The sequence below is a fragment of the Sphaeramia orbicularis genome, chromosome 16 (assembly GCF_902148855.1).
Source record: "Sphaeramia orbicularis chromosome 16, fSphaOr1.1, whole genome shotgun sequence".
Lineage (NCBI taxonomy): Eukaryota > Metazoa > Chordata > Actinopteri > Kurtiformes > Apogonidae > Sphaeramia > Sphaeramia orbicularis.
This window is the reverse complement of record NC_043972.1, coordinates 10,118,783-10,131,926: the sequence shown is the minus strand read 5'-3', so window position 1 is coordinate 10,131,926 and position 13,144 is coordinate 10,118,783. Positions and strand designations below refer to the sequence as shown.

At 39.3% G+C, this 13,144-nt stretch overlaps 1 protein-coding gene across 1 annotated transcript; it reads left to right on the top strand.

Moving 5' to 3' along the window:
* The first annotated feature begins 7,299 nt into the window (after positions 1–7,299).
* On the top strand, positions 7,300–10,035 carry tpbg (trophoblast glycoprotein). The gene is made up of 2 exons (XM_030157119.1): positions 7,300–7,531; positions 7,624–10,035. The coding sequence occupies exon 2, from the start codon at positions 7,883–7,885 to the stop codon at positions 9,014–9,016; it is 1,134 nt and encodes a 377-aa protein (XP_030012979.1). The 5' UTR covers positions 7,300–7,531; positions 7,624–7,882; the 3' UTR covers positions 9,017–10,035.
* The last annotated feature ends 3,109 nt before the right edge of the window (positions 10,036–13,144 follow it).

Below are 13,144 nucleotides of genomic sequence, written 5' to 3'. Positions count from 1 at the left end.
GAATGAATTTCATGCTATTTTAATCGTACTTACACAGAGGAACTGTAACAGTTAAGTCCCGGGGGTTAATAAAGTATTCAGATTCAGATTCACAAACAGATTCATTCGTCTTCATCTTCCTTCTACCAGTGTTTTCATATCTGTCTTCTGAACATGTCCAAACCATCTTATGCATTTGGCAGATGCTTTTTTTCCAAAGCGACTTACAGGGGAAAACCAATCAAATCAAATCAAATCAAATCAATCAATCAATCAAATTTTATTTATATCGCGCCAAATCATAACAAAAGTTATCTCATGACATTTTACATACAGAGTTGGTCAAAACCAGACTCTAAGACAGTTTACAGAAACCCAACAGAATCCTCCAGGAGCAAACACTTGTGACTGGTGACAGTGGAAGGAAAAACTTCCCTTTAACAGCAGAAACCTGGAGCAGACCCAGACTGAGGAGGATGGACGACTGACAAGACCAGTTGGGGTTAAAGAGAGAGGGTAAAGGAAGAGAAAAAGAGAGAGCGATAGAGATAGAGACTGGGGGAGAGGGGGAGAAGGGAGGAAGTAGGGGGAGACACATGGATGCAGTTGAGGATAAGTGAGTGATGACAATGAAGGAGGAGAGAGGCAGGACCACCGCAGCAGGTCCAGAGATGATCCTGGGAAAACCTTATTCATATATTTAAAATGGAACGTCTGAAAGTGCTAGGACAGGATGTGCTCTCGGAAGAGCTGGGTCTTCAGGAGCTTCTTGAAGATAGACAGGGACGCCTCTGTTCTGGTAGTGCTTGGTAGAACAATCCACCAACGTAGAACGATACATGAAAAGAGCCTGGATTGTCTTGTACAAGGTTTCAGGACCACCAGACAATCTTAATCTTGACTCTCTCCTTAAAATGTCCCTCTGATGTGTCCTTCCTAAACCTCTACTCAAATCCTTCTCAGTCAGAAGTTTGTCATGTTGTTGCTGCATCAAAATCATTTTGATCAGTTTCAGTAAAACAAAGAATCCACTGAAAAACAGCGGAGAGCGTTTTCCAACAGCCGTGATGACAGCAGGGAGACGTCTGTCCAGAATGTCCATGTGGTTGTTTTTCACAGACTGAACTCCCATCATGGTCTCCCTCTCTTTTCTCTCTTTTCTTCCTTTGGTGTAAAAATGATTCATGTTTAACTCGGGGTCGTCTTTGATTCTGTCTCTTTAGACCTTGACTTCAACAAATGAGAAACAACAGCATGCACACATTAACAGAGACTTATAAGAACTGTTTGAAAACTTGTGAATATTTTGTCTTTTAAATTCATTTGTTTACATTAATTAATATGAATTCTGCATGGTATTAACCCTTGTGTGGTGTTCAGATGTTTGTTATACAGCCAGTGTTTGTGGGTCTGGTGGTCCCACTGCATTTGTGGGTTTTTAATTCAACATAATCAAACAATTTTACAGTAAAATACTCAACAGATGTTTACTTCATCCCAATCAAGGTTATTATCATTAATGAAAACTAACAAAATGATGAAAACCACAATTGTAAAAACACTTTTGTTAACTGAAATAAATAAAAACTATAATTAAAAGAAAAAAACGATAACTAACTGAAACTGTATTGTGCGCTTATAAAACTAAAACGTATAAAAATTATGGATAAAATTCCCTTCATTTTCGTCTTTGTCAATGTCGGATTGATGTGAAATCGATTTATTTCGCTCAGGCAATTTTCACTGCTGGCACCATATGATATTTAACGGTCCGTCACTTGTGGTCACTTGTGGTTTCCAGTCGTCTTCTGGTCCCCACTCTACCTGGAAACATGGAGACTAAAGTTGGGAGAAAGCAGCAGAGTCCTGTCTGGGATTTATCTGAATACAACGGAGAAGAAGAGAAAAGATACGACAAAACTAAAACTAAGCCTTTAGAAAATAATGAAAACTAACAAAAACTAGCAAACCTGCTCTAAAAACTAATTAAAACTAACTGAATTAGAGAAAAAAAAAAGTCCAAACTAAATAAAACTAAACCATAATGAAAAATCCAAAACTATTAGAACCTTGATCCCAATTACAAGCAACATGAAAAGCATATACAGGGTGTCCCAAAAAATGTATACACACTTTAAATAATTGTAAAGTAGGTGTTTATTAAAATGCATTTAATTTTCCACATGTAATAGAATTTACAAACATTATTTTATTGTTTTGTCACCGCCTGTTCTCAAAGCAGTGTCTGGACCAGAACGGATGTCACTTTGAGAACAGGCGGTGACAAAACAATAAAATAATGTTTGTAAATTCTATTACATTTGGAAAATTAAATGAATTTTAATAAACACCTACTTTACAATTATTTAAAGTGTGTATACATTTTTGGGACACCCTGTGTGTTTAATATTTGCCTTTTGCATTTGCTACATCACGTTTATGACTTGAAGTGCTACCTGTGTTTAGTTTGTTTTTTTAATAAAATGTAATGTAATGACAAATTTTCAGATCTATGGTCAAAGTGGATATTTTTTGTTTACACTTACCAAACACAATCTGTTGGAACTCTAAATGTACAAGAAATGACAATGTATCTGGAATTGTCTTGTTTTTTGTGTAATTAATTAATTCTACTTTTCATATTTTATTTTATTTTATTTTATTTTTTTCTTTAGAAAGAGGAGGTCAAAGTCTCTTGGTCTTTTGTATGTGTTTTCTTTATGTAACAATGCATCCATTGTCCACTGGTCAATTGTTTTGTTTATTAACACACACACACAAAAAAAAGAAAAACTGAAATGTTGAGAATGGAAAGATTGGTCATTGGTCACATACTTGTTACGTGACCACGTAATTTAAATGTATGTTGAACTTTTCTCAATATTTCTAAATAAATATCTGAAAAAAAAAAAAAAAAAAAGTAATGTAATGAAGATATGAGATGAAAAAAAAAAATCACAAAAAAAAAAAAAATGCTCATCATTTTTCTTTTAATAACAAATTAAAATGGATCCCACAGACCCAAACACCATACAAGGGTTAAGGAAGGATGCTTCATTAAAACTCTCATGTCTTATTCTGAGTGTGTTTTCGAGGGTCCTACGCTGACGTATCACCTCGCAGCCTCAGTAACGTGACATCAGCTGATCAGATGATTAATGTCCGTTATCCGTTTTCTTCCTCCACTGTTCCTTTCCGTGGGGACTGTGACTTATCCATCTCACCTGGGTTCAAACAGATGAATATTTCTGAGAAGCTCATGGATCAAATTGATCTAAAGGCAATAATCCCAATCTATTTTTATCAAGCATCACAGAGGGGCGTTTGTGTGTGTTACATATTTCCACGTGCTGATGCACTATGTGGACAAAAGTAATGGGACATGTTGAATTCAGGTGTTTCTTTTCTAACAGGGGTCTGGGATACAAAACAACAATGACTAATGACAGTACACAGTTTTATATTACTGGATAAATATCACTGCATTACATTTATATAAACTATATACACTATAAACTATGGTTACATATATAAACTATACAAACAAAAGTACTGGGACACATCATGTCAACAGCTGCAAGATGTCCAAAATCATCTACCAATATCCCAATATAAAATGTTTAATAATTGTTGATCCACTAATCCTATCAATACATGAAAATAATCGGTCTCAAATACAGTTCTTCATCTTTTCATGGTCATCAGATATGACCCATTTGGACGTTCAGAGGTTTCATAGTTACCATGGAAACACTGTCATCGTCTACAACATTGATTCACCAGTAAAACCCATGGAGTTGGATCAGTGCCAGTGGATGGACACACATATAATGAATAAAATTAACAAAAATCAATACAAAATATTTACAAAACAATAAATAACATGACAAAAATAAGCAAAATATGTACCAAATTGAAGTAAAAAAAAAAGAATAAAACAAGCAACAAAATGGACAAAAACAAACAAATCAACAAAATACTAAGTAACATGAACAAAATAAGCCACAAACTGAAGAAAAAGTGAAAATGATCCTGGTCAGATTTCTTGAAATAAGATTTCCAAGATCTATTGTCTAAAAATCAGTTCTTACATCCCACTGAAAAGTTACTCTTTAAAACAGGGGTGTCAAACTCATTTTAGTTCAGGGGCCACATTCAGCTAAATTTGATCTGAAGTGAGCTGAACCAGTAAAATAATAACATAATAATATAGAAATAATGTCAACTCCAAACTTTTCTCTGTTTTAGAGCGAAAAAAGCAAATTTACATTATGAAACTGTTTACATCTACAAACTATCCTTTCAAAAGATGTGAATCACATGAACAAACTGAAAAAATAAGTGTAATTTTAACAATATTATTCCTCAGTTTATCATTTACACATGTACATTATAACGTACAGATCACAGTGGATCTACAGTACAAATACACAAAACATTTAATAAAAGGCAGAATATTGTAAAAATTGTACTTACTTCTCTTAAGACATTTCAGGTTGTTCATATTTGTTCAGGTTATTCACATTTTTTGCAAAATTATACTTTGTTTTATTGTAAATACATGAAAATATTTACATTTACATTATTTCTATGTTATTATGATAGTATTTTACTGGTCCTGCCCACTTGAGATTGAATTGGTCTGAATGTGGAACCTGAACTAAAAGGATTGTTAATATCTTAGTGTAATTTTTGCATTTCACAAATTCCTCCCAATGGGCCGGACTGGACCCTTTGGCGGGCCGGATTTGGCCCCCGGGCCGCATGTTTGACACCTGTGCTTTAGGTAATTATGTCTTATTTTAAGAGTGATCAGATATTTGGACTAGAAATGAGAAAAAAACACTTGGTAAGATTTAGATTTTTGCAGTGTACTAGACAGGGTTCATTGTTGGGCCACAGACGACAGGAGCTTCGGTCATATCGGTTTCAATACAGCGATTAAAGTGGCTTTTGCATCTAGATCTATGGAGACACGTCAATAAATACGGTCGAAAATTGCGGCTGACAGTGCAAAGGGAAAAACAGATGAGCAATTCCTCCTCGGGTGACGGAGAATGTCGATGCAGGACGTGATGGGACTGAATCATAAAGAGTCTGTCAACAGTTAAACAGAGGGAGACGACATTAGGACTGCAGTTTACAGATGCCTTCGACGCATGGGAGTGACGCTAAAACCATCTGCAGCGGTCTGCGTATGGTCACATGAGTCATCCTTCAGCATGTTTTAGACCAGATGTGCATGTATGGGGGCTGACTAAAGACTGGTCCAGGCCTGAACGGGTCCTCTGGTTTGGATATGTAGGGTCCTGGTTTGGGTCACCGTTAACCTATCGTGAAGCCTCTGTGTTATGATAGGAGGGGTCTCCAACAGGTGGGGTCACTGACAATGTAGGGGTGTCAACAGTGGTGTAGTCCAGTTTTTTTTCAGTCCTCATTGCGTATACCCACTTCTAAATCCCCCTGATGTGTATCATTCACTAGTATCTGAGCTAAATTACCCATGTTTTCCCCTAGGATGGTGAACCCATGACCCGCCCTACTCTGCTTCTAATTGGTTAGTACTCACTGCCTTTACTGATTAGATTGGTTAGCTTTAGGCATGAGGACTGATGAGCCAATCACAGGCAGAGTAGGGCGGGTTGTGCTGAGGAAAATATTGCTAACTAGCACCAGCCACATCTGGAAACTGATTGGACACCTCCTCAGGTGTCAGGTCCACCCCAGTTGATTGACAGGTCACTGCACGTCTTGTTGAAAAATGCACGATTATTGGAAATGCGAACGAGAAAGGCAGAATAAACGTCTTTAAAATGAGTGACACATATTGAGAGAACCTACTATCGAGAAGGAGTGAGAAGAACCATAACTTATAAATTCCCACCCCTTCTCCTAAAATAATTAATAACAGTAATAAGTACATTCAATATCGGGAAAATACCTGATTTTTACTGGAAAAATGCCAAATACAGATGATTATTTAATAATAAATGGTGATAAATCACTTAAAAGAGAAACATTAATTTGGGAACTGACATAAAAGTAGCTCTGGGTCTGTGGATGGACACACTGAGTTTATGTTCAATTACTGATATATTTGACTGAATACTGAATAATAACCCTCAAGTTTAATCTGAGCTTTTATGAACTTTTATATCATAAGTTTGACTGATTGACTGATTGAATGATTGATTGATGCACTGTACACACTTTGAGTATGCGTTCATAGAAAAGCGCTATATAAATCTAATCTATTATTATTATTATTATTATTATTATTATTATTATTATCATTATTATTTTGAATATGTATGTCAAAACAGAAGAAAATAAATAAACAAAACACTTAAACATAAGACATATAGTACATATTCGAAAAGGAGTGAGAGGAAGCATAACTTATAAACTCCCACCCTTCTCCTAAAATAATTAATAACAGTAATAAGTACATTCAATATTGGGGAAAATACATGATTTTTACTGGTAAAATGCAAAATACAGAGGATTATTTAATAATCAGTGGTGACAAATCACTTAAAAAATATTAAATATAGACACAAAAAAAAAATTTGGGAACTACCACAAAAGTACCACTGGCTGTTTATGGGTTAATAAAGGGGTATTGTTCTTCAACAAACTGTTTTCCCTCCTGCCCTCAGGAAAACACTTCCGGAGCCTGAGGTGCAAAACTGCCATATTTTTAAATAGTTTTTATCCAACAGCCATTAGACTGCTTAACAAAAGTTGAGGGGGTGAAGTGAAATACAGTGTGTGCAATAATAGGCGCAATAGTGACCCCTCCATCATGCAATATTTCTTTTTTTTATTTTATCTTTACTATTTATTTATTTATTTATTTTAGTGCAGTTGTTAATATTTTATCATATATATGGGTTGTTTTGGGGATTTTTTTCCTGTGTTTTTATTTCATGCTGTGCATTTTGCTATTTCATTCCTTAAAAGCATTTGGGATGTTTTTATTGAATGACAATTAATAAATCTGAATCTGAATATAATATTTTCAGAGTGTTTTCTTTCTTTCTTTCTTTCTTTTTTTTTTTTTCTTTTCTTTTTTTTTTACACCCGGACCGGATTAGAATCTTCGGAGGGCCGGTTTTGGTCCGCCGGCCGTATGTTTGACACCACCTTCCTGTCTCGGATCCCTGTGGGACCCCTTAGAGGTCCCTGAGCTGTATTTTCACATCATCAGCCCTGGTAACCTGCAGGTCTTTGGGGACAATTAGGTCATGGTTTAATGTTTGGATCCGCTTAGAAATAAACGATTTTACGCACGAGCTTTAACGCGTCTAAGATCATTCCGCACAGTGAAAGGAAGGATATAAAACCAAAGTGTGAGTGGAACTTGTATGAGTTGTGTGCTCACCCCCTTCTGCTGCAGAATGGTATGGTCCCAATGTTCAATGGGCTGCACTGTGCCTCTGCTGCTGCTGCTGTGTTTAGTCTTCTCGTCTGGTCTCCCACCGGTTGGAGGACGGAGGAGCGGAGCGAATTTATGGCACCTTTGGAAAGACCATTGTCCGCGTCGGAAGCTGTAAGTTGTCTCCGACCACCGACTGTACATCCACATCTCTTTTTCTGTGCATCCAGACCTGGAAAACATCCCACTTTCTTCTATTTCTACAGATTTGTGGAAGAGCAAAACGAGCAGAAGTTGAAGTTTCGCCTTTTATGCGCATGGAAATGTAGAGCGACTGCGGTGAAGATGAGGATGAGGATGGTCTGGAGGTAGTTTTTACAGAGTCTGCGCCGGACATGAGGACAGTTTTCAGAAGGATAAAGGTGGGGATTTAAGAGCTGAAAAGTTTCCCCTCGGTGGAGAAGCGGGTGACTGCTTTGGAATTTGGATCGTTGCGCGTAAAAAACCAGATTGATCCGGGACAAGATGCGGCTGTTGAGCACATGGGGCGGATGTAGACGCGGAGATTTCCAAAAGTACGGGATCTTTCAGTTACTTTTTTTCCTCCTTGTGCTCCTGGCGACCTGTCAAGGCTGCCCGGATAAATGCTTCTGCTTCTCACAAACAGTGAAATGCCAGAACCAGGATTTGGACCAGATTCCACATTCTTTACCGACCAACACTAAATTCCTTTTCGTCACAGGAAACAACATTTCCCGGATCGGTGTGGACTCTTTCCCAACCCGCCTGGACCAGTTAACAGATCTGTATCTCAGTGGAAATGACGTGGAGTATGTGGATGCCATGGTGTTTGACAAGTTGCCCGGGCTCATGCGTCTGGACTTGAGCAACAATAACATCCAGAATTTCAGTGACAGAGCATTTCCAGCTGATAACAAACTGCAAGTGTTAAACCTCAGCAGGTCTTTTCATAATCATTCCTTCGTGGATGTGGCCCTGAGCTTCCTTCAGACCGGACACCACGTGCATCTGACAGCCTTGGACCTGTCCAACAACGACCTGGTGCTTCTTCCGGTCGGCGTCTTCACCAGCCTCCCCAACCTGGTCAACCTGAGCCTGCAGAACAGCTCCATCATCTCCATCCCCAACGGGACTCTGAGGGTCCCGCCGCTGCAGGACCTGGACCTGAGGGACAACGGCCTGAGGAACCTTCCGACCTCCACCCTGATGGAGTTCAAGAACAAGTCCGGGCTCCTGATCCGGTTGGCGGGGAACCCCTGGCGCTGCGACTGCTTCATCGACGACCTGCTGGACTGGCTGAAGAACTCCACTCAGGTGGCCGACATCCAGAGCATGACCTGCGGAGACCCCGAGGGCTTGAGGCGCCGGTCGCTGCTGCAGGTTCAGCAGACTCAGCTCAAGTGTCCCGGCGACATGGAGGACGTGCTGGAGACTTCCTACGTTTTCCTGGGGCTGGTGCTGGCGCTGATCGGGGTCATCTTCATCCTGGTTCTGTATCTGAACAGACGGGGCATCAAGCGGTGGATAAATAACATCAGGGACGCTTGTAGGGACCACATGGAGGGGTACCACTACAGGTACGAGGTCAACTCATATGATGCACGTTTGGCCAACCTCAGCGTCAACCTGGACTTATGAGGACGTGACGCCGCCTAAGGGACCCTGCAGTGAGATGAAAAAAGGACTTTACTACTAAGATTTGCATGAGTCTTCCTCCCCTTTCCCTTTCTCCCTTCAGCTCCTGATTACCCACAACCTCCCTCCAACCACTGCCGCATGTCCTGTACGAGTATCGGCAGCTGCGACCTCCAACTGCATTGTTTTTTTAATTCCGAGTAACATTGCATGGACTGAGAATCAGATGGATTCTAGACGGTCTGAATGAGCGTTATGTTATATTTTTACTTTTCCTAAATGGATAAACAGATCGGAGTACATTGATTTTTAACCATGAGGGACTGTATGGGACGGTAGAACATTAACCGCAGGTTGTTGCATCCTTCTCATTATGCATCCGTTGCAGAGAAATGCTTGTTTCTGAGTTGGTTTCTACGGAGCCCCTTTGGTGACACGTGAGGAAAAAACATATTCATGCGTGACCACAAGTTACGACTAATGCATGACCACTAGACAATTTATCTACGAGATTACTTTATAGCATAGTAATCCATGTATCATTTGTTCTTTTCACATTTAATTGAGAATCAACAATCGGGAAATGAAAAAATGTCTCATTTCATTATTCATGTACAAGTCAAGAACCAAAAAATGAGTTGTTTTTCATTGTTTCGATTGTATGCACAAATTAAAAATTGGAAATAAGCAAATGGACCAAATGTGGGGCTTCATGTTGACATTTTTTATATCTGATCTGGTTCGACCTGGAAGTTACTGACCTCTTCGTGTGTTACATGAAGTGTCTTCTACTTAGATTGGTTACCGTGGAAACACTGTATTAGACAAAACAACAATACCTGGAAAATCCTGATGATTTTTCCAGTTGTCATGTCGTCCTCCTTCAGAGTAACACATTTGCTGCCTCTGAATAACACCACATTCTCCATTATCACAGAATGCATTAGGCAGAGTACTAGCAAACCCACGACTGTCCAGAACAACACATGAAGAAGTCAGTAACTTCCGGGTCAGACCAAATCGGATATCAAAAATGTCAACATTGGGTCAGTGTATGTTTTGGTAATTGGATTTTCTTTTCAGAAACAAAACAAAAGCTAGTGGTTAATTGTTTTTTGGTTTGTGATTTGTACATGAATAATGAAATGAGTCATTTTTTCATTTTCCAATTGTGGATTTTCAGTTGAATATAAAAAGAACGAATGATACACAGAGTCAGGCTAGTAACTTATGGCCATGCATTAATATTGTTTTCCTCACATGTCACCAAAGGGGCTCCGTAGTGTCTTTTTTAACATGTGAATTTGTGATGTACGCCTCCTCTGGATGATGATTATAGTGCACTTTGCATTTTGGATTTAGTAGGTGGATGTGATTTCTTTCTTTTTTTGCCCTCCTGTGAAGATAATCAGCTGAATAAAATGCGTCTCGATTGCTGGTATCTGTCTGGACTGGAGGCCTTTAATCATAAATTTGAGGAATGTGATTCAGAGGCTTTGATGGGAGAGTTCAGGGCCACACATACAGGGAAAAAAACAAAACAAAAAAAACCCCGCTCTAGGTGCAGGCTCATTCCTGAGGCGGTGCTGCAGCTAACATGAACCAGATGGCAAACATTCCAGTTGACAGTGAGTTCAACAGTCTGTGAAACGCCTGCACTTTTGACACGAGTCGAGGCAGTATTTCTTTAAAAACTGACAAAATCAAACTGAAGAAGTGAAATGTAGCATGTACTGTGTTGTGGAAATTTTGCTCTGCTGCTGGTGGATAATGAAATGGAGACTTCTGCCGGCTGACAAGGTTTTTGTGTCTTTGCAAAGAAAGGTCAGTTCTGCACACGAGCAGTGATTGTGATGAAAACACACTTCACTACTGGTAAGATCCACCTTTATAGGGTGGATCTGGTCTGTCATGTGACACCTCCAGTCTCTTCAAAGGGCCTTTTGAGTGAGTGATGAGACCTAGTTTTTAACAAAGTCATCATTTGTTACCTTACGAGAAAGTTAACGTACAGTAGAAGGTGTTTGGGTGAGGATATGAGAAAGTGAACATACTGTAGGGCAGGGATGTTAAACTGATTTCTTCCAGGGGCCGCATTCAACCCAATTGGATCTGAAGTGGGCCGGACCAGTAAAGTAATAGCATCATAACCTGTAAATAATGACAACTTTTTTTCTTTGTTTTTTCATGCATTAAAAAACATTCAATTAATTATTATATTAAATATTATTTGGTAACAAGCATAATATTGTTAAAAATGTGGAGTTTGGAACTAAAATAAGAACAGTTTCTCATTCAGTTTGTCATTTGCCCATGCAGGTCACTGTTCTTCTTGGTAGTTCTTCGAGGTTCAACTGGACTAGTTTCGCTTCAAAAGAGCAAAACTAGTCCAGTTGAACCTAGAAAAATGGAGTTGTCACTGTTTATAGGTTATGATATTTACCTCCACCAAGGAACAGCGCAGGTTATGTTCGTCTTTTAGCAAGATAACTCAAAAAGTTATGGACGGATTTTGATGAAATGTTCAGGAAATGTTGATACTGGCACAAGGAACAAATTAGTAAATTGTGGTTGTGGGGGGTGGGGGGGTGATCTGCTTTGGCGGAGGTCTGCGCTCTCCGAGTGCTTTTCTAGTTATATCATTATATTATTTGGTAACAATCACAATATTGTTAAAAATGTGGAGTTTGGAACTAAAATAAGAACAGTTTCTCATTCAGTTTCTCATTTGCCCATGCAGGTCATTGTTGTTCTCGGTAGGTCTTCGAGGTTCAACTGGACTAGTTTTGCTTCAAAAGAGCAAAACTAGTCCAGTTGAACCCAGAAAAATGGAGTTGTCACTATAGGTTATTATGATATTTACCTCGGCCAAGGAATGGCGGAGGGTATGTTTTCATCGGGGTTTGTCTGTTAGCAAGATAACTCAAAAAGTTAAGGACGGATTTGGATTAAATTTTGAGGAAATGTTGATACTGGCACAAGGAAGAAATGATTAAATTTTGGTGGTGATGGGGAGGGGGGCAACAGATCTGTCTTGGCGGAGGTCTGCGTTCTCCGAGTGCTTTTCTTGTCTAGTTCTGTTCTTATATTATTTGGTAACAAGCACGATATTTACCTCCGCCAAGTGTAACGGCGGAGATTATGTTTTTATCAGGGTGTTTCTGACTGTTAGCAAGATAACTCAAAAAGTTATGGATGGATATTCATGAAATTTTCAGGAAATGTTGATACTGGCACAAGGAAGAAATGATTAAATTTTGGTGGTGATTGGGGGGGTGGGGGGATCTGCCTTGGCGGAGGTCTGTGGAGGAGTGTTTTTCTAGTGTTAAAAATGTGGAGTTTGTAGCTAAAATAAGAACAGTTTCTCATTCAGGTTCTCATTTGCCCATGCAGGTCATTGTTGTTCTTGGTGGTTCTTTGAGGTTCAACTGGACTAGTTTTACCCCAAAAGAGCAAAACTCGTCCAGTTGAACCTAGTAAAATGGAGTTGTGACTATTTATAGGTTATTATGGTATTATTTCACTTTTAGATCATATTGATCTGTTTGTGGAACCTGAACTAAAACGCTTGGACACACTTGAATGTTAATATCTTCAGTGTAATCACCTTCGCCAAGTGAAACAGTGGAGGTTGTTTTCATCAGGGTTTGTCTGTTAGCAAGATGACTCAAAAAGTTATGGACGGATTTGGATGAAATTTTCTGGAAATGGTGATGCTGGCACAAGGAACAAAAAATTAAATTTTGGTGGTGATGGGGGGGGGGGGGGGGGTGATCTGCCTTGGTGGAGGTCTGCGTTGTCCAAGTGCTTTTCTAAATTTTACATTTATTCATCCCAGGGGCCAGATTTGACCATTTGGTGGGCCGTTTTTTGGCCCCCGGGCCGCATGTTTGAGACCCCTGCTGTAGGGGGAGTTTGGGTGAGGACATGAGACAAAGAAGTTAAAATTCCATGACAGTTGTCAATGATAATACATTAATAACTCGATAAGCGGGTGTCTTCCCCTTAGAGCACAGGTGTCAAACATACGGTCCGTGGGCCCAAAGCGGCCCACCAAAGGGTCCAATCCGGCCCATGGGATGAATCTGCAACTGTAAAATTACACAGCAGATATTAACAATTAAGGATGTT

What these genes read in the sequence shown, in the direction of transcription:
- tpbg (XM_030157119.1), top strand. Translation starts at nt 7,883, where the DNA reads ATGCGGCTGTTGAGCACATGGGGCGGATGTAGACGCGGAGATTTCCAA.